Source organism: Manacus candei, unplaced genomic scaffold (genome assembly GCF_025592945.1).
Source record: "Manacus candei isolate 608988 ecotype Guabito, Panama unplaced genomic scaffold, ASM2559294v1 h1tg000005l, whole genome shotgun sequence".
In the NCBI taxonomy this organism is placed as follows: domain Eukaryota; kingdom Metazoa; phylum Chordata; class Aves; order Passeriformes; family Pipridae; genus Manacus; species Manacus candei.
In genome coordinates, this window is record NW_026138053.1 from 5,292,896 (window position 1) to 5,311,185 (window position 18,290).

Here is an 18,290-nt window from a genome sequence, read left to right on the forward strand (position 1 = left end):
GTATTTAGGTCAAACCAGATGCTGGAAATTTTTTCTTTAACCACACTATTTTGATTTTTATTTTACAGAAAATTGAAGGTCTCAAAGAAACAACTAGTGTAAGTTTCTTTAATTTTTATAACTATTATATATAGATTCTGAAATTCACCTTGTTTTCTTGGAAAAGTTTTTAAAGCTTTTTTACAGAAAAGTGGGAACCCATGTTAGGTCCAACAGTGTGGTGGCAGAGGCAGCATGATTCTGGTACTGTATTCAGATTTATGTCCAGCACTTTAGAATCATGGAATAATTGAGGTTGGAAGGGACCTCTGAAGGTCTTAGTCCAACCCTATGCATGGAGCACCATCAGCTGGTTGCCCAGGACCAAATCTAGTTGGGTTTTGAGTAGCTCCAAGGATGGAGGCTCTTACAACCTCTATGGACAACCTGTTCTAGTGTTTGATCATCCCTAAAGGAAAAAAAAGATGTTTTCTTCTGTTTAAGGTGATGTTCCTGTTCTATTTGTGGCCATTGTCTGTTGTCCTGTCACTGGGCACCACTGAGAAGGGTCTTGTTCTGTCTTCCTTTCACCTGCCATCCCAGTCAGATACTGATGTCCATGGATAAGGTCTCCCTGAGCCTTTTCCTCTCCAGATTAAGCCAGCCCAGCTCTCTCAGCCTGTCTCCCCAGGACAGTTTACCTGCCTGCAGGGCTCTGAAAGTCTGGGGCTGACTTCCATTTCACCCTGAGAGCCTGGGCTGTGTGTGACCTTTGGAAACTTCAGTTTTCTGCTGCTGTGGTTTTGTATCTGGGGAAAAAAAGGGGAAGGGTTCTACAGAAGTGAGTGTCCATTTAGTTCTCACCCAGTATTTCAGCTAATATTCTATATAACCAATAACAAAATGTTAAGGGGTAGTAATACACATTTTTTTTCCTGTTATTTTTGTTTTCCTAGAGCATGGTAGAATCAATAAAACACTGCATTGTGTTGCTACAGATTGCTAAAGTAAGTACACTGTAAACTATTTTGAATTTTAATTATACAGCATTAATCTGTTTGAAAACAATTGAAATCTAAAAGTGCATTCTGTATGATCCAGGAGATAAATATATATTTAAAACCCCCAGTATAAGTTGATTTATCCTAGTATTTTAATGAACTTTCTGAAATACTGAATTCCATAGCAGACAGTCCTGTTAATGCTTGTGGTAGCAGTCGTGTTGGGGACATGTTCTCTCAGATAAACTTGTTTTTGCAGTTTGCTGTTAAGCTAAAGAAGAACTCAGACAAACATAAGGGTGACAGAACAGAAACTTAAGAAAACTCTTCTTTCTGCTTCATTTAAGAATGTGGCTAACAAATAAAAAACATAATGTAAACCATCTAAACTGGTTTGGAAAGGTTTGTCATAGGTCTGAAGTTCATGATGATGTTGGAACTTCTTGAAGTAAGATTATATTATTTGAGAATGCAGTATGGGTAATGCACTGAACACTTTTCACCTAAATGTTTTGGTAGTTTTTAAAATTTAGTGAGATTTGGATTTACTGTTTTTGTCAAGTTCTGCCCTTGCAGGTTTAGCATACTATATTTAGGATATGTTAATTCTGAGCTGATTATTTATTTCTCGTGACCAAAGTGAAGGGAGATGGTATTTTGCAAAGAAATTAATTTATGGTACTTTCAGAATTTCAGGCTGATTTAATCAGAACACATTCTGATTTATCCAGAGATAAGCATGGGCTCTTCATGTAGTCTAGATCAACTGTTTTTTGTAGCTTTCAAAAGCAACACTGCTGTTTGTCTTCATTCAGGATGCCAGATATGTTTTACAAAATTTTGAGCACAGTGAAAATTGAATTATTTAGAATCTTTCACTAAAAGGATCAGTGCCTGTTTTGTGAAATTCAGATTTCATATTAGTAATTTAAAAATTCTGAAGAAAATGTTTGTTAACAGGTTTGTACAAAACCAAAAATATTTTACAAGTAGTAGGCACACAGAAATAGTTTTGTGCCTCATGAATTTAGAACTAGAATGGTTTATTTAACATGCAGTGATACTACTTAAATCCTTCACTGGAATGGCAGCAAGAAAAGCCTTGTCAGTACTTCATAATTTGCTGTTATTTAGTACTGAGTATATTTAAAAGTGTTTTAGCACAATGAATCCAATAGACTATATGTTGTTCTTCAGGGATTTGATGGAGTCAGTTGTAATATGCTAATTTTCTTAGACAGCCGTGTGTGACCTGCTACATTGAAGTAGCTGTTGGAGAAACTGTGTGCAACAAATTACTTGCTCATTTTTCGTGAATTACTATATAAATTAATTTAATAGTTCTTACTTTCACAAGGGTTTAATTCCTATGAAATTTTACTCTTTCTTTAAAAAGCTCTGCTATGTAAATAGCAAAAGTGAAAGTGCAGAATTATAATCTGCTTGTCAGGTTCTTGATCAGAGCTGGTAATAGGTGGCTGTGTCAACTTTCTTTTTTCTGTTGAATATCAAATCCTATTTCTGCTATGTTTAAGTTTATTAGGGGACAGACAGATATGGCTGCTTGTCTTGCACTGATGCCAGGTGTATTTTGAAGTTGTTTAGGTGGTTTGCTGATAATGGACAAAACTGGGACTGGCAGATGTAGTTATTTTAGATCAGGTTCAGTACTTTACTGCTCCAACTGCAATGTAAGTATAAAGGTAGCTGGAGTTTGGGTCCCCCAAAGGTGCTAACACTTACTTTCTATTACACTAAAGCAGACCTTGAAGTCCTCCTTTCAGCACCAGTAAATGTTAACCAGTGTAAATAGATGAGCTTATCCAACAAGGAGTGGGGGTTTATTGTTTGGGGTTTTGCCAAACCATGTCTAAAGCTCTTGTGGAGCTGTTGAAGAGAAGGTGGTTTAAATGGGTGGCTTATGCACAGCTTATTGGAAGATGCTGATCCTGATTCAAAGAAACCTTTGGACAATCTGAAAAGCACTTTTATTACGGCCAGGGAATGCAAAGGGGCAGGTGTTCTCCCCAGTGCACTCCCCTGAGCCAAGAAATACCATAGCTTTTTATACAGTTTGAAAGTAGCAAGTTTAAAATTATCTTTACACACACACTTTTGCAGTCTGCCTTATCTAAATAGACATTTAGTTTTACCTCCTATTCTTACCATTATAGAGTAGTTACATAAAGTTTTATCATTTCAAGCAGTTTCAGGTTCCCCACCCCTCTCTACGTGCTAAAAAGCCTTCCCTATTCTCTAAGCTATTTTATCTCAATTGCCCACAGTTTGGGCAGAAACTTTTAAGCAGTTTTACATTTTGCAAAGTCACACTTACATCGCTAAATAGCTAAATTTTATTTCATTTTCTATTTCAATCCACATATAGTGAAAAACACCCTCTATACATTTTCCAACTACTTTAATAACCTTTTTTCTGCTTCATCTCTGCACATTCTTCTTCTCTCTCTCAGGCTACTCTACTTGTTGACTATATGGCAATTCTGTTGTCATTCCCTCCCACCTTCTCTATAAACTCTGTTGGTATCCTGATTTCCTACTGCTGTAGAAAATTTATAATGCAGGGATGTTTGGTTTGGGTTTTTTTACAGTTTTGCAAGCTGTGTGTGTATGATGCTTTCTGTATGTACAAATGTATTGTACCTGACTGATAGCTTTCTGTTCTTCAGTATTGAACCTTTTAAGATTCTGCAGGTTTTTCCCCAAAGTATAAGGCAAGTGTGGCTGCTGACTTACACTGCTGAAAGTAAATCATATTAACAGCACCCTGCACCCCATTTTTACTTCTACAGTGCCTTTCTCATTAGGAGACAGATTTGACAATTACCTTATGGTTGTCTGTGTACCTTGATATTGTTACCACTTCTCTATATACTCAGAACACTTCTCTGTTCCAAACATGCAGCCATTTATCGTTTGGATGATTTTGGTATATTGGGGCAAAGCTGGATTTTTTGTGGTTTGAGTCTTGTTTTGTTTCTTCTTTTTAATTGTGTGTTAAGTTGATATGTTTCATGGACTTTAAAACAAACCTCCCCTAGGATTTGAACAGTTAAATTTTCATCAAACTTAGTGATGAACCAAGTGTGTGATCATGCCACTGGTACTGAGGTGACTCATGACATTTTCAAGTAATGATATAAACACCAGCCAATTAGGAATATGTTAGAATACATACATTGCTTATCAAAAAGCAATCAAAATAACCCAAGTGGGGTGGACAGGTGGAGTATTTGCCCTGTGTTGTCCCCTTTGTGTGTATGGCAGTTGGAGGTGTCCAGCTTTGCTGATGTGTGCTGTAAAATACATGTAATGGTCTGCCAGTGATGTGGTAAACCTCAGTCTTAGAAATATATGTGTTTTATGAAGCAGCTTCTATAATTTAGATGTTTTGTTTGGCATCTGTGCCTTCTCTTTCTCACTCCATCGTTTCTGGCAGCCTTGCCTGCCTAATTTTGTGGCATCTCTGCCTTCCTTACCTTTTTCATACTGCTGATGGTGCATTACTGAGATGGGGTAGCAAGTGTCAGTACCAGTGCAGCATCTTCGTGGTTTATTTTGTAGGTCTTAGAGATTGATAACACAACATGGAAATTTTATGTGTTGGAAAAAAACCCGTATTTTGAATCCAGTGTTATTCTTCCTTGTTTGTTTGTAAATTTGCAACCCAGTGGAACTCTTTGCCCATGGTGTCATTTTTATCATGTGAAGCCTTCCTTAAGAGATGTCAACTAGCAGACATGGAATTTGAACAGCCTAAAGCCAGCTATATAAGCTAAGAAATAATGTATTAAGTATCAAAACACAAGTATGTGCCAAATTTCTTAATACTGTTTACAGCTTTTTTGTTCTCTTATTCCTCTTATCTCTAGCAACTGGAAATCCAGGGAAATACTTTGCAGACAAGTCTTAAGATTTACACTGGGCAAAGTTATGGATTGATACACTTACTAATATGACCTTTGCAGCAGGAGGGAAGAGACTTGGCTTAGTGTTCAGTAAAATTTATCCTGTTACTGGTACAGTGTTAAAACTATGCTGGTTGTAGATTGGCATTAACTTGGCTGCTGCTTATGTCATTTCCCCTGATGACAGGTGTTTTCCATACATTGCCTGCTCTTTCACATATGCTTCTAGGCAAAAAAAAAAAACCACCAGAATTGGAGATTTTTAAGTAATCTAATATTTTAAAATCTGGTGGATGCCAAAAATCAAAAGTTAAAAGCTTTTAACTGAGAAGGGCAGATCTGCCTTTCTAAAGCAAGAAGTGCTTTGAAAACTTGATCTGTGTCCCAATGACAGCAACAGAACTTCATGTTTCAGGGACTCATTGGTGCTGCAGACCATATTTGAGAGAGCTTTTACCTATTTGGGAAGAACCCACGTTGTAAAGCATAATCGTGCTCTGCAGTGGAGAGTGGGTATTTCTGTGGACAGGCCCTCAGAAAATGCTGATCTTCAGAGGTGCAGGGACTATGTGAATTGTGTCTTTGAAGTTTAGTTACTCGATCACATGATGAGGAACATTTTATGGCTGAAAATGTAAACATTCCTGAGAGAAACTCACTGTTCTCGCTTAACACAGAACTGATAAGTCATGCAAGATTGTTATGTTGATATTTTTAACATTTTTTCCTTAAGGACCAAAATAATGAGGAGAAGCACGCAGATGGACTTATAGTAAGTTTAAATCTAATCTCTATCTCCCTTTAATTCTGCAGAACATGTGAACAGAGACCTGAATTTCCACTCACTTTGCAACATGCTTCTTCCTTTCTCTGATTTACTGCTTCAAGTGTCTTGTTAAAATTCCTGTTGAGTCCTTAGCTCCTGAGGTTGGCTAACACCCTTGTCTTTAGAAAATAGAGTGGTCAGTTGTATATGGAATGTCTTAAATGGCAGTGTTGTGACTGAACACTTAGATAAAAATCTGCCGTGTGAACAGATGAAAGGGAATTTCTGAGATAGAAATAGTTTTGTGTTCCATCTGAAGTATCTTTGTGTAGGAAATAGATGTGTTCTCCGTGTGCTTCAAGTAGTTTGTCTTTTCTACAGTGCTGCTCCTTTGATGCAGAGTTGTGTTTTGTCTGTCTAAGCAGTGTTTGTTCTTCAATAGAACTTCTACATTTTTAGTGTAACTTCTGTCATTTTTGATTTTGGTCACATGTGATTTCCTTCATTCTCTTTTTGTCACTTGAGTACATTTCAGATACTTTTAATAGGAGATTGGTTTCAGTAAAACATAACTAAAATAATCAGTGTGTTCTCATTACAGCTGACAGTAATTCCCAGGCTTTATTTATCCTTCCATTACAAACAGCTTTAGCAGGGTTTTCTGGTATGAACTTTGAAGTAAAGCTGCACATATATATATTTTGGTTTCATGCTTATTGTAAATAAGATGATTACCTACTTACTCTGTGGATAGTCCCAAAATTCAGGTCTTAGTGTAAGGGCATAGGTTCTGTGATGTGCCCTGGAAAAGAGAACTTATGCAGGTAGATGTTTCCACAGGCAGAGGTCACCTGCAACTCAGAAATTTCATACAGATATTACAACTTAATATAGTCTGAATTTGATTAGCCACTAATATCATTATCTGTGGGTTGTATTATGGGGAGAAAAAAATATTTCTGTAAGAATATATTAACTGATGCATCAGTGATGGTGAAGACTAAAATTTCAATGCTGTTGAGGTCAATGTGAGCTTGGGCTAAAGGTCAGGATTTCACTTTAAACTTAGGCAGAAACATGATCAATGTTTGACACTGTGGTGAGATGACAGTCTTGTTTCTGTGTGGTTGTTAAGCTGTTATTAAACTCAGAGTAGGAAACTTTCAGGTCTGCCTTTGTCTGCTTCTAACCCATGAAGGCTTCCCGCAAAATATCCAACAAGAAATTCCAGTTCATGTTGCAGTACGGGGAATTGTTAAGGATAAAGTTACAATCCTGCACACAAAATCAGTGTTACTTGGTTCTTTCTTTCCTTTGTCACACCAGTGTTCTGTATAACATGGATTAGTTTCCCTAAAAAGTAAGGGAGGCAGAGATAGCAATAGCATCCTGTGTATCATAGGACAATCTTGATTTTTGAGTCTTAGCTCTGAAGATGTGGTCGTGGTTTTAAACTATGAACTCTATGGGACAGGGACCTTTGTTGCATGCATAATTCCACAAGCAGGTGAAGTAATGTTTAAGTGACATTGATTTTATGCTGGAATACAATGGAGTATCAGTATATGTACAGGATTATTTGTATATTGGTTAGTAACACCAGTTAAAATGTAGAAAGCTATTTTTATGCCTTTTTTTAATGGAGCTTTTTGTAGAGATAAAGAGGCAATAATAGGTTTGTTTTCAATTAAATAAATCCTGTGCTATAAAAAAAAATAATAAAACTCGTCACTGACTTTTAGAATCATAGAATATCCTGAGTTGGAAGGGACTCACAAGGATCATCGAGTCCCAACTCCTGGCTCTGCACAGGACAGCCCCAAAAATCACACCATGTGTCTGGGAGCATTGTCCAAATGTAGGATGAAGTTCAGAATTACAGTTAACCAGGAAAGGAGGCAAGAATGAAGTCTGCCTTTTGTAGGAAAGGCAGGAGGAAGGTTAAAATGAGCCCATTTCCCTCGGTTTGAGTGCAAATAGAAATTGAAGACTAAAAGGAGGGAAGAACAGTTGCAGATGCTCTTCTGTTTTAAATATTGATTTGAAAAAGAGGATAGAGATAAACATACAGACTAAATTTCCTAGCAAACTGAGGCAGAGATTTTCACAGTTCTGACATAGATGGAGGGTTTTAAACTGCAAGATTTTTGGAAAAGGTTTTTATGTTCCTTTTGTGCAATTAACAACCCAGATGTTCTGGTTGTTGTGTGTAAACATATATAACAAACAATGCTTAGATGATGGATTAAAAGATGCCACAATTTAGATTTCCAAGGGGTTCATTGAATAAAACCCCAGACCATACACTGAAGTCAGTGACTTTTGAGTGTTGAGTTGACCTGGTGCTTCATTTTCCAAGTGCTCACATTTAGAAATGAATTGAAATGTCCTCTGCAGAGCTGCACTGAACACTCTGAGCTTGCTTTGGGAAGAATTTTGGCAACAAAGCCGTTTCATGGCTGTAAACATGCTGATGATTCTTGTTTTGGTTTATGGGCTGAATTACTGTGGTCTGGACAAATTAATTTTGGGGGAAAAATATTGTTTTAAAAATGCAGATTACCTGTCCTAATTTTTACCGGATAATTTGCATCCAACTTTCCACTCTTTGCATGCAATATTTAATAATGGCCATTGGAAGGCATACCAGAAGCTAGAACTTGAAACAAGAATTCTTTATAGGATGCTTTCAAATCTGTAGCAAGCTCAATTTAGTGTCAAATCTGTGTGAAGAATCAAAATATTACCGCTCTGAAAGTATTTCTCATGTCCTCAACTGTCAATTTTTGTTTTGCTCTCTCTCTCAGGAATTCGCTATTCTTGCATTGGGGCATTTCTCGTGCTCACAATGTTCTTGCTGTTTGTGCTTTGTTTTATTTGTTTTAATTGAGGGGGGGGGGAAAATAAAAGTGCTTTTCTTTCTGTTGCCTCAGAGCACCATCAACCCCGTGGACGCGGTTTATCAGCCCAGTCCCTTGGAGCCGTCGGGGATCAGCGCGATGCCTTCCCAGGCGGTCATACCTCCAGGTAAGGGGGGGCAGGAACAACCCCAGGACAAACATTTCTGAGCAGAGCAGGTGTGACTACAACCCAGACAGAGAGGGGACAGGTTCTGTGTCACACAGGCACTTAGTGGGGCAGAGGAAGGGGAAGGAGCGGGAGGGACACGGAGCTTCCTCGGCCATCAGGTAGATCTGCCTCTGGTTCTGTGGATAAGCTGATGTCTTTTGCTTGCCCTGAGTTACATTTCTAAAACACTCTTTTAGAATAAATGAAACAATACTTTTCAGAAATATAAATGATTTTAGCTAAATAACTGCTTTTTTTTTTAAATGCCACATTTTCTAATAAAAACAGGAACAAGATAAAAGCGGTGGAAACACGTATTTTTCTGTCTGAATGGCTTTTATAGAAAAGAATTTAATTTTTGGAGGTGAGGTGAAATAACGTGGAATCCCCTCCTGAATTTTGGGTTTAACATATCAAACTGTCCCCTAGAACCTGCTCAGCTGTGCAAGTCAGAGCAGCGACCCTCCTCTTTGCCAGTGGGACCTGTAGTAGCATCGCTTGGAAATCAGACTCCAACACCAAATAGTACAGGTACAGTTCTGTGTAACTGTCTTATTGAACTACAGAAAACAACCCCTGAATATGTACTGCCTGCAATTAGTTATTAAGACAACTTTTTGTTGGCCTGCATCTTGCTTTTAAACAACACCTATTGCAGTGTTGTGTTAAAATCAGTTATCCTGCTCTTTCTCCCTGCCATGTACACACAATACATATGAGTATTACCAGTTTCCCTTCATGTCTCCAGCATTGCAATCTTACAGTAATTAGGGCGAGTAATTAAATGTCTTTAAACTTTACTGGTGTTTTGTGCTGTTCATTTGCCTTGTGACCTTTCTTTTGTTATCTGTTAAGTGTAACTCAGTATGAACGTGATAATTATTGCTTCTAATTTTTTAAGTTCCTTTTCTGACTTCACATCAGTTATTATTGATTTGAACAATCCTATTTGTAAGTTACAGCTGGTGGATTTTGAAAGAATTTGTGTTAAGTTTGTAATTTTTAATACTCCACAGGAAGTGGGCAGTCAGCACCAAGCAGCAGTCTCACCTCTCCAAGCCATGTCAACCTATCTCCAAATACAGTCCCAGATTTTTCTTATTCAAGCAGTGAGGATGAGTTCTATGATGCTGATGAATTCTACCAGAGCAGTTCTTCCCCAAAGCGGTGTCTGGAGTAAGTAGCTGACTGTGTGCAGTGTCTGCTGAAAGCAGTTTTTATCTACAAGGGCAGGGCTTGTCTGCTTGTAGAAGCTAAATAAGCAATTAACCCCGACTGACTTTAAAAAAATAAAAGGGAGGCAAAAAAGCCACTTTGTGTAACAGTGAGAGTACCCCCTCCCTCAACCACAGACAGATGTCTGGGAGGGAAGCAGTTTCCTCCTCTGCTCCTTCCCATTCCATCAGGTATAAATATTGACAAACTCGAACATAAACCAAATTTGGGAAGCCACCAGCTCAGAGCTGTAATCTGAGAGCAAATGCATTTCATGGGTGTTTGGTGCAGCCCTTGGTAAATGGCCAATTCCCCCTCACATTCAGTAAAGGACATTTTTGAAGGTGATACCCTGTCCTTAAAAATCTCTATTTACTCTTCTTTTTCTATGAATTGGAAAACTAATTTTAAGAGATGGTACACATTTCAAAGAGGCATTAGTCAGCTGTTTTCTGCCTTCAGGTGTTGTTAGCTGAGGCTGAAGGCTTTCCCAGTCCTTCAGCTACAGTCCATTTTAAGGTTTCTGTGCATTAGCATGCAGCACACGTATTAATGTCTGTCACTGCACATATATTAATGTCTGTCGCTAAAGTCCTTGTCTATGAATTTCAAATCATAATAATTTGGTCTGAATTAGTTAATTATGAATTGTGAGAATGTATTACTCTTCCTTAGATCTTCAGGGCCTGCTGCAGTCCTGACTCGGAGCAGCACAGGCAGCAGCATGAAACGTCCAGATACCACAGAGTCCCTCAATTCTTCCATGTCCAACGGCACCAATGATACTGGTGAGTGGCCTCTGTGAACTTCAGTGAGGAGACACTGACTGTTCATCTGTGTGTGAGCTCTGTCAATATATGAATGATCATATATGTGTGACAAGGTACTTAGGGAAATGATTTATCTACTGATTCTTTGCTAATGGAAGATTGATGAATTGTAGGATTTAAAAGCCTTAGTTTTTGATGGCTGTATATGTGCTAATTAAATACAGTCTGTCTTTGAAGGTTTAGAGAGGAACAAAAGCAATTTGTTCTTTCTAGATCTCTTCGATCCTCCCGATGACCGAGAGGATGATGGGGAAGGAGAGTCGGTGGAAGAACACAAGAGTGTTATCATGCATCTCCTGTCACAAGTTAGACTGGGGATGGATCTAACCAAGGTAAACTGGCTGGGTGTTCACGGGAAAGAGAGGGGGAGTAAACCAAATCAGTTCATTGTTATATAACAATTTAACTGCATATTTGTTGTAAGAGTTAGTTAAGTTGTGATGTCTTTAGCGTGGTATTTTTCAATTCAAGTTCTTACTGGAAGGGGAGAAATAAATGCAGAATAAATATATCCAGCTGTTAAATCTGTTTGGGAAAGTAGTTTGCTGTGGAAAGTGGCAGTTTCTCTTTGAACCTAATTCTTGGAGTGCCTCTGAAGCTGGGATAAGAGGAATGCTGTGTGCAGTAGTAATGTTGCTCTTGCCTTCAGCTTCCTAGAACAAAGATCTACAAGATCCCAGAGTATGGTGACATTCAATAAAGCATAAATAGAAGGGGGAAGCAGCCATATAGTGAATTGCTTTGCTTAATTGGGATCTTCATGAGTAAATAAGTTGCCTTTGTCTTTTGAAAGGCTACATGTAGATCTGGCAAGTAAAGGGTTGGATTTTTCATGAATGAGATTCATGCTAGTGTCTGTCTGAAGGCTGAATGAACAGCATTCTGAATGTCTTGGTCTTTCTAGGCAGCTTGGTTAAATTTAAACAATTCCTGGCTGAAAAAGGGTGGGAGAGATCAGTTCTCTCATTAGTTTCCTTAAGGGGATGACTTGAACTGTCCAGTGTGGAACACACAGTAGATGATAAAAAGATAAAACTTTTCTGGGGAAACAGCCAGCAGCTCACAAGCAAACTGCAGCAAGTTTCTGGCAGTTCTGAATAGGAGTTGATCCAAATTGTGTCTGTTTTGGGAATTCCTGGAGTAGCTGAAAATTACTGATCTCAAGCTGCCAAGAAGCATCATGAACATGGACCTTGTCAGCAACAGCAATCAACAGTGAGGCAGGCAGCAGATCCACAGGAATGGAACCTGCCATGCATTTGGGAGGCAGTAGGGAAGAGATTAACCTTCGTCTTGATAGAGACACATAACAGGATGTGACTGCATGAATGAGATTCTGACTGTAACTGAAAATTGACAGTGGACATGTAGATGAAATTAAATAATCAGTGAGACTGTAATTAAGAACAGCTTTTGATAAGCTCAGCCACATAGGATGTGCTCTAAGTGGGACTAGAATACATGTAAAACAACAGTTCCTCTTAAATCTTGGGTTCTGTAGAAGATGCCAACTGACCTGCATATGTCAGAACTCATTGCTAAGCTTGAGCTCACAATCAGCTTAGGGCACACAGAGCCGTGGGGGCTGTTTGCTATTTACAGTCAGTACAGTTGGCTGGTGTGCAGGATGTTCAAATACCTTCACCTGTAAGACTTGTTTTTCTTCACTCAGGTTGTTCTTCCAACTTTTATTCTGGAAAGAAGGTCCCTGTTGGAAATGTATGCTGACTTCTTTGCACACCCGGACTTGTTTGTCAGGTATTTGACTTTTAAGTAAAGCATTAACTGGTTCTGATATTGTTTATGGCCCCTGTGGGCTGTCGAAGTAAGTTGGTAGTTTTGAAGAATATTGCTTGGGTTTTGATATAAACTTGAAAAATGGTCAAAGCAGGCAAACTCCTGGTTGTGAAACAGCCAAGCATCCAGAAAGCTTTCCTGTGTCCAAGGTAGCTGCTTCTGTTTCATTTTGCCTGTCCTTCTTTTCTCTCTCTTTGGCCTGTGTAGCATCAGTGACCAGAAGGACCCAAAGGAGCGGATGGTTCAGGTGGTTAAATGGTACCTCTCAGCTTTCCATGCAGGAAGAAAAGGGTCAGTTGCTAAAAAGCCTTACAATCCCATTCTGGGCGAGATCTTCCGATGTCACTGGGTGTTGCCAGGCTCCGAAGGTGAAGATGACATGGTTAGTTCCTTGTGGTGTGTTTTGTGATGCCTAGAATGCACATGGGCAAATCCCAAAGCTTTGTTAACTTCCTCACTGAAATGGCCTGTGCTGTGTTTTAAGTAGCAAATCAACAAAACTTAAATGTTGAAAATATTCTTTTTTCCTGAGCTGTTCCATAGCACTGATTGCGAATTCCTTTCTTTCCAAAGTTCTGATTTTTTTTTCTTTAATTTTATTTTTTAAATCAGTACAGCCTGGTGGTTTTTTTGTTGTTGTTTTTCTTTTTTGGCTCCTCATTTAGGCTTTTCTCACCTTGGGAAGTTGTAAATGATGATGTGGGAAGTGCTGTTGTGAGATACTTCACGTAGCTTCAGTGTAGTATATCTAATTAAATATGTGATTGTTCAGATGTAAACCATGTATTTTTTTCTATTTAATTTGCTTCCCACCAATTTATTTGCTCAAATCTTTCTAATTTCTGAGGTGAATGTTTGCACTCCAATTTCCTGGCATAAAGGCAGTGTTGTATTTGTGCTTCCATTGCTTCTAACCGTGAATTACACTTTGCATTCTTTGCCCAGGAAATGAATGTTGCTTTATGGTTTTGTGGTACATGCAGTCTGATCATTATTAATATGCAGATCACACTATCTCAGAAGCAAAAATGAAAACTTTTTCTGCCACTTAAATATTATTTTGTAATTGGGTTTATACATGAGTCAGATTAACTGTTTTATTTGAGGACAAATAAATACATTTATACTTAAAAACAAGAGAATAGAAACACTGTTCTTTAGAAAGCATCATAGTTTCAGGACTAAGGGGTTATTGCCCATCAGCAAACTGACAAATACATTAAAATCACTGCAATACATTTTTAGAAGCTTTTAAACAGGGAAGCAGCTTCTCTTGGAAGTATCCAGTGTTTTGTAAGCACTGTCAGTGATGGAAATCCTCTGTCCTGTCCCACAGGAGCCGGTTTCGGAAGGACCAGTCCCTTGGGTCAGTAAAAGCAACGTAACCTTTGTGGCAGAGCAGGTCTCTCACCATCCTCCAAGTAAGTTGACAGTGACTTTGCCAGTAGAGGTGGATCCAGTAAAATCAGCTCTTGGTTTAAATCCGAGATTTTCATTTTCTCTCCAGGTTTAAAAGCTGAAAGTTATCTCTATAAATTGTTTTGCTGAAAAACTAATTGCAAACTCTCTTGCCACATAAGTATGAGATATTTCCTGATGAATGATTTGGAAACAATAGTATCCATGTCTTGTGCTGCTGTTTTTAATCCCTTTTCCTTCAGTTTCAGCATTTTATGCGGAGTGTTTTAGCAAGAGGATACAGTTCAATGCTCACATATGGACCAAGTCAAAATTCCTAGGAATGTCTATTGGGGTTCATAACATAGGGCAAGGTATGTGTGTGTAAATTTACAGTAGAAGAGATTTACATTCTGCAACTAGAATTTTTCATAATTATTTAAATTCATAATTTATATTATGCATGAATTATTTAAAGTCGTATTAAATGTAAGGAACGGTTGAATTTATGCAACTAGAGCTTATGTGTCTGGGAATCAGAGATTCCTTCCACACACTCTTGTGTGCTGAAATCACAATTTTTCCCACAAATACAGCCATCCCTGCCTTCTCCAGAAGCTGGGCATTCTCAGCATTCGTGAAAAATAAAGCTCTTCACCTTTCCTTTCCATGGTACCTGCTTGTAATGACATGTTTCAGGAGATCATTATGAAAAGTTTTGTAGAGGTTTTTGCTTAATAGTTTTGAAATCTATTTTTATTTTTCTCTACTAGGATGTGTCACATGCCTAGATCATGATGAACACTATATTTTGACCTTTCCTAATGGCTATGGAAGGCAAGTAAATGCTCTGTTTGGTGTTTTCATTTTTAATGCCTTGTGATATTTCATGCTTAATATTTATCAGTTGAGAGCTTATAACTGTGTACATACACTTATAATTGCAGGTCTATTCTCACTGTGCCATGGATAGAACTTGGTGGAGAGTGCAGCATTAGTTGCTCCAAGACAGGTTATAACGCTTCCATCGTCTTCCACACAAAACCATTTTATGGAGGAAAGAAGCACAGAGTTACAGCTGAAATTTTGTAAGCAGGTTTCTTCATATCACTTTTTTTCCTCCTTAAATTCTGATTTTTTCCAGGACAGTCAGGAGTGTAGAATACTGAATACAACAACACACAATAACTTACCTCATGATCACCTGTCATGGGTGCTGTTTTCCAGCCAAATTTGTGAGAGGAAGCCTGCCCAGGCCTGTGTGCTGCCTTGTCCTGCTCAGAAACATCCTCAGCTGATTGCCAGAGAGAACTTTTCTCTCCTGAGTTATCAAAAATGTCTTCATCACTACCTCTCCTAAAAATACAATACTGCAGCAAGCCTTGGAGTGCTGCTGTTCACAGTGTCAGTCACAGCTCTGCTGCAGGCTTTGACATATTTATTGATACCTGTGGTCTGGTGGATTTTGGTCAATCCCTGTGCACACACCCAGGGCAGAGAATTCAGTGGAGATTCCCATCGTACTTGGAGATGTGCTGTGATGTCAGTAAGTGGATGCTGACACAATGAGGTTTATAACTTGGTTTTAAATCACTTTTGGCACACTGAGAGATGCCACGTGAGAACTGGTGTCTGGGTTTCCCAGTGGTCTGGGGAAAGCAGCTCTGTGAGACTGCAAAACATCTTTAAGCTTAAACTTACCACCCTAATTCTGTTTGGAAGGCCTGTGACTAGTTTCCTAACTCCAAATGCAGATCCAGCCTTTGGGCAAGGCCTGACTTACCCTTATCAGTGCTTCCTTTTAAGGTTTATCCAATTAATTCATGGCAAACTGCTCCAGAACCCTCATCTCTTTTGTACTGGTGATGGACACTTTTAAGGGCTGCTATAAACCAGACTGAACAGCAACTGGGATAAAGTTCTGATCCTTTAGGATCTTTCAGTTCCTGTAATACAGCAGAGAAATGACTGTTTGTTTCTCTTTAGTTCTCCAAATGACAAGAAACCCTTCTGCTCCATTGAAGGAGAATGGAATGGGGTCATGTATGCAAAATACTCAACAGGGGTAACACAGCTTTATTTCTTTGTTCTTTCCCTTTTCATCAGAAACAGATTATTGTGCTTTAAAAGGCTTTGGGGGAGGGGGTTGTTGCATTTTGGGTTTTTTTTGTTGTTGTGGTGGGTTTTTTTGTTTTTGGGGTTTTTTTTGACAAACATTATTAGTTGGGAACTCCTGTGAGGCTGCCCAAAAGAATGCTGGATTCAGGATAAAAGCCCTGAAGTTACTTTGTTCATTTATTCTTAAGGAAGCTTGACTTTTATATGAAAACAGAATCTAAAGAATTGCTGCTTTTCATGTCTTTCCTGCCAACAGTATACTAGAGTGTGAGGATATATAAATTTAAAGTCTAGATAAAGACCTGAATTGTTTTTTTTTCTTTTTTTCATCTCCCACTCTAGGAGAATGCTGTCTTTATAGATACCAAGAAAATGCCTACAATTAAGAAGAAGGTAAGGAAATTGGAGGACCAAGACGACTTTGAGTCTCGCTGGTAAGAACTTCAGTTAACTGGGCAAATTAAGGTTTTATTTTAGATCCAGTTTGCACTACAGACTAAGGGTGCACTGACTCCAGTCAGTGCAGGGCCAGCTCTGCTCTCCCTGAGCCTTTGCTGCAGCAGAGCCAGGTACAGGCAGGCTGGGGAGTTAAGGGGGAAGAGACCTGGAGTTCTCAGTCACATCCTTATCAGGACCAAATGTTCAGGGAGGTCCAGAGAGCTCCACCCTGCCCTCCTCACTCCAGCAAACAATGCAGTTCCACTCAATATATACTGGGGGCTTTTCTGCCCTTTCTCTAAAGTGAGACCTACCTTGACTCAAACAAATACTACTGGCTCTTAGTCATTGCTGTGCTTGTACAACTTGTAGCCCTCTGCCCCTATAAAGCAGTCTCCATTCCAATTTCTTTTCTAAGCTTATGGAAAGATGTAACCTACAACTTAAAAATCCGAGACATCGACGCGGCCACGGCTGCAAAGCACGCGCTTGAGGAGCGGCAGAGAGCCGAGGCCAGGGCCAGGAAGGAGAGCGAGACCTCCTGGGAAACACGGGTGAGCTTTACTCCAACAGCACTTGTTCCTTTGCACTTGAGTCGTGAAAAGCTTACCTGTGGTTATTCCTTTTTCCCCAGCTATTCCATGAAGATGGAGAGTGCTGGGTTTACGACGAGCCGCTGTTGAAACGACTTGCTGCCAGTAAGCACTGAGTGGGTTCTAAAGCCAGAAAACAGTCAAGCCTTGGCTTAGCAAAGTTTACACCCGATACCAAGACAGCCGTCAGTTATCACGTACGTACCGATGGGAGAGCCTGACCCCTCCAGCTGCAGTGGTTCCTATCTCAGGGATACTGGACTTACTGATGCAGAGAAGCAGTTAATTAAACGGGAAGTGTCTTGGCTGTGCAGCTCCGTGCAGGGACTCGCTATCCTGGCAGTGTATCCAGGCTCCTGCCCTGCTCCCAATGCTTCCATAGCAGGGAGATGCTGGGCCGTGGAGCACAGACACTGTATAACCACTGTGAAGGCCATGGCTTTGGTATCAGTTGCATAATATTCCTGGGTCCTCCATATTTAAAAAGCAAGAAACAAAATGCAAGACATCATTTAAATCTCGCTGATGTTTGCAACGTGTAAATATGAGGATTCCTCTGATGGGACAGTTTGTTAGAAAATGCTACATAAATGTTATCTTCCACCTGTATGATAATCAAATCTTTTGGCATTTCAGTGTCTTGCCCAAAATAACTTTGTTATTTTGAAATTGAAATGTAACCATAGGTAATTCTACCCAATGCATCTTAAAGCTTCATAAAATAGATTTTTCAAACTTCTCTTATGGACTTTTTATTTATTTCATAATAAACCTTTGCAGCAAGACTGTTTTTCAGTTGAGTCATGATAAATTGATTTATGTGAAATGTATTTTTTTTTTTCCCCACTGAAATAATTCTTACAGCTAAACCTACTTCTTAAAGTAGTTAATGAACAAGCAAAAGGAGCACAATTTGCAGCACCCACAGGAGAATTATTCTGGACTCTACATCCAGCCTTGCCAGCACTTCAGGAACCTCTGCACTGCTGTGCTTTTGCTTGCAGTTAATAGTGGTTGAGTAAGTAGCTACATGTAGCAATCAAACCACTGTTCTCTCCACAGTTACATCTAGTTTTTATTTGATTTTATCTCAATGTTGTCTATGTTGGACATACAGAAAAACTAAAAAAGCAGTGTGAGATGGAAGCCTGAGGCTTTTC

At 39.1% G+C, this 18,290-nt stretch overlaps 1 protein-coding gene across 6 annotated transcripts in view; it reads left to right on the forward strand.

Annotated features, from left to right (window-relative positions):
• OSBPL9 (oxysterol binding protein like 9) overlaps positions 1–17,869 on the forward strand; it is a 59,998-nt gene extending 42,129 nt beyond the window's left edge. For 5 of the 6 annotated variants that reach the window (XM_051799544.1, XM_051799552.1, XM_051799578.1 and 2 more), the window contains 18 exons: positions 69–98; positions 936–986; positions 5,640–5,678; positions 8,606–8,699; positions 9,171–9,272; positions 9,758–9,917; positions 10,632–10,744; positions 11,000–11,118; positions 12,459–12,544; positions 12,791–12,965; positions 13,920–14,004; positions 14,245–14,355; positions 14,755–14,818; positions 14,929–15,069; positions 15,968–16,046; positions 16,442–16,533; positions 16,956–17,091; positions 17,172–17,869. In XM_051799544.1, the coding sequence (XP_051655504.1) occupies positions 69–98; positions 936–986; positions 5,640–5,678; positions 8,606–8,699; positions 9,171–9,272; positions 9,758–9,917; positions 10,632–10,744; positions 11,000–11,118; positions 12,459–12,544; positions 12,791–12,965; positions 13,920–14,004; positions 14,245–14,355; positions 14,755–14,818; positions 14,929–15,069; positions 15,968–16,046; positions 16,442–16,533; positions 16,956–17,091; positions 17,172–17,246 (1,752 nt within the window). In that variant the 3' untranslated portion in view covers positions 17,247–17,869. The remainder of the gene's footprint in view (positions 1–68; positions 99–935; positions 987–5,639; positions 5,679–8,605; positions 8,700–9,170; positions 9,273–9,757; positions 9,918–10,631; positions 10,745–10,999; positions 11,119–12,458; positions 12,545–12,790; positions 12,966–13,919; positions 14,005–14,244; positions 14,356–14,754; positions 14,819–14,928; positions 15,070–15,967; positions 16,047–16,441; positions 16,534–16,955; positions 17,092–17,171) is intronic. The other variant, XM_051799561.1, reaches the window with a different exon arrangement.
• Positions 17,870–18,290: the final 421 nt, after the last annotated feature.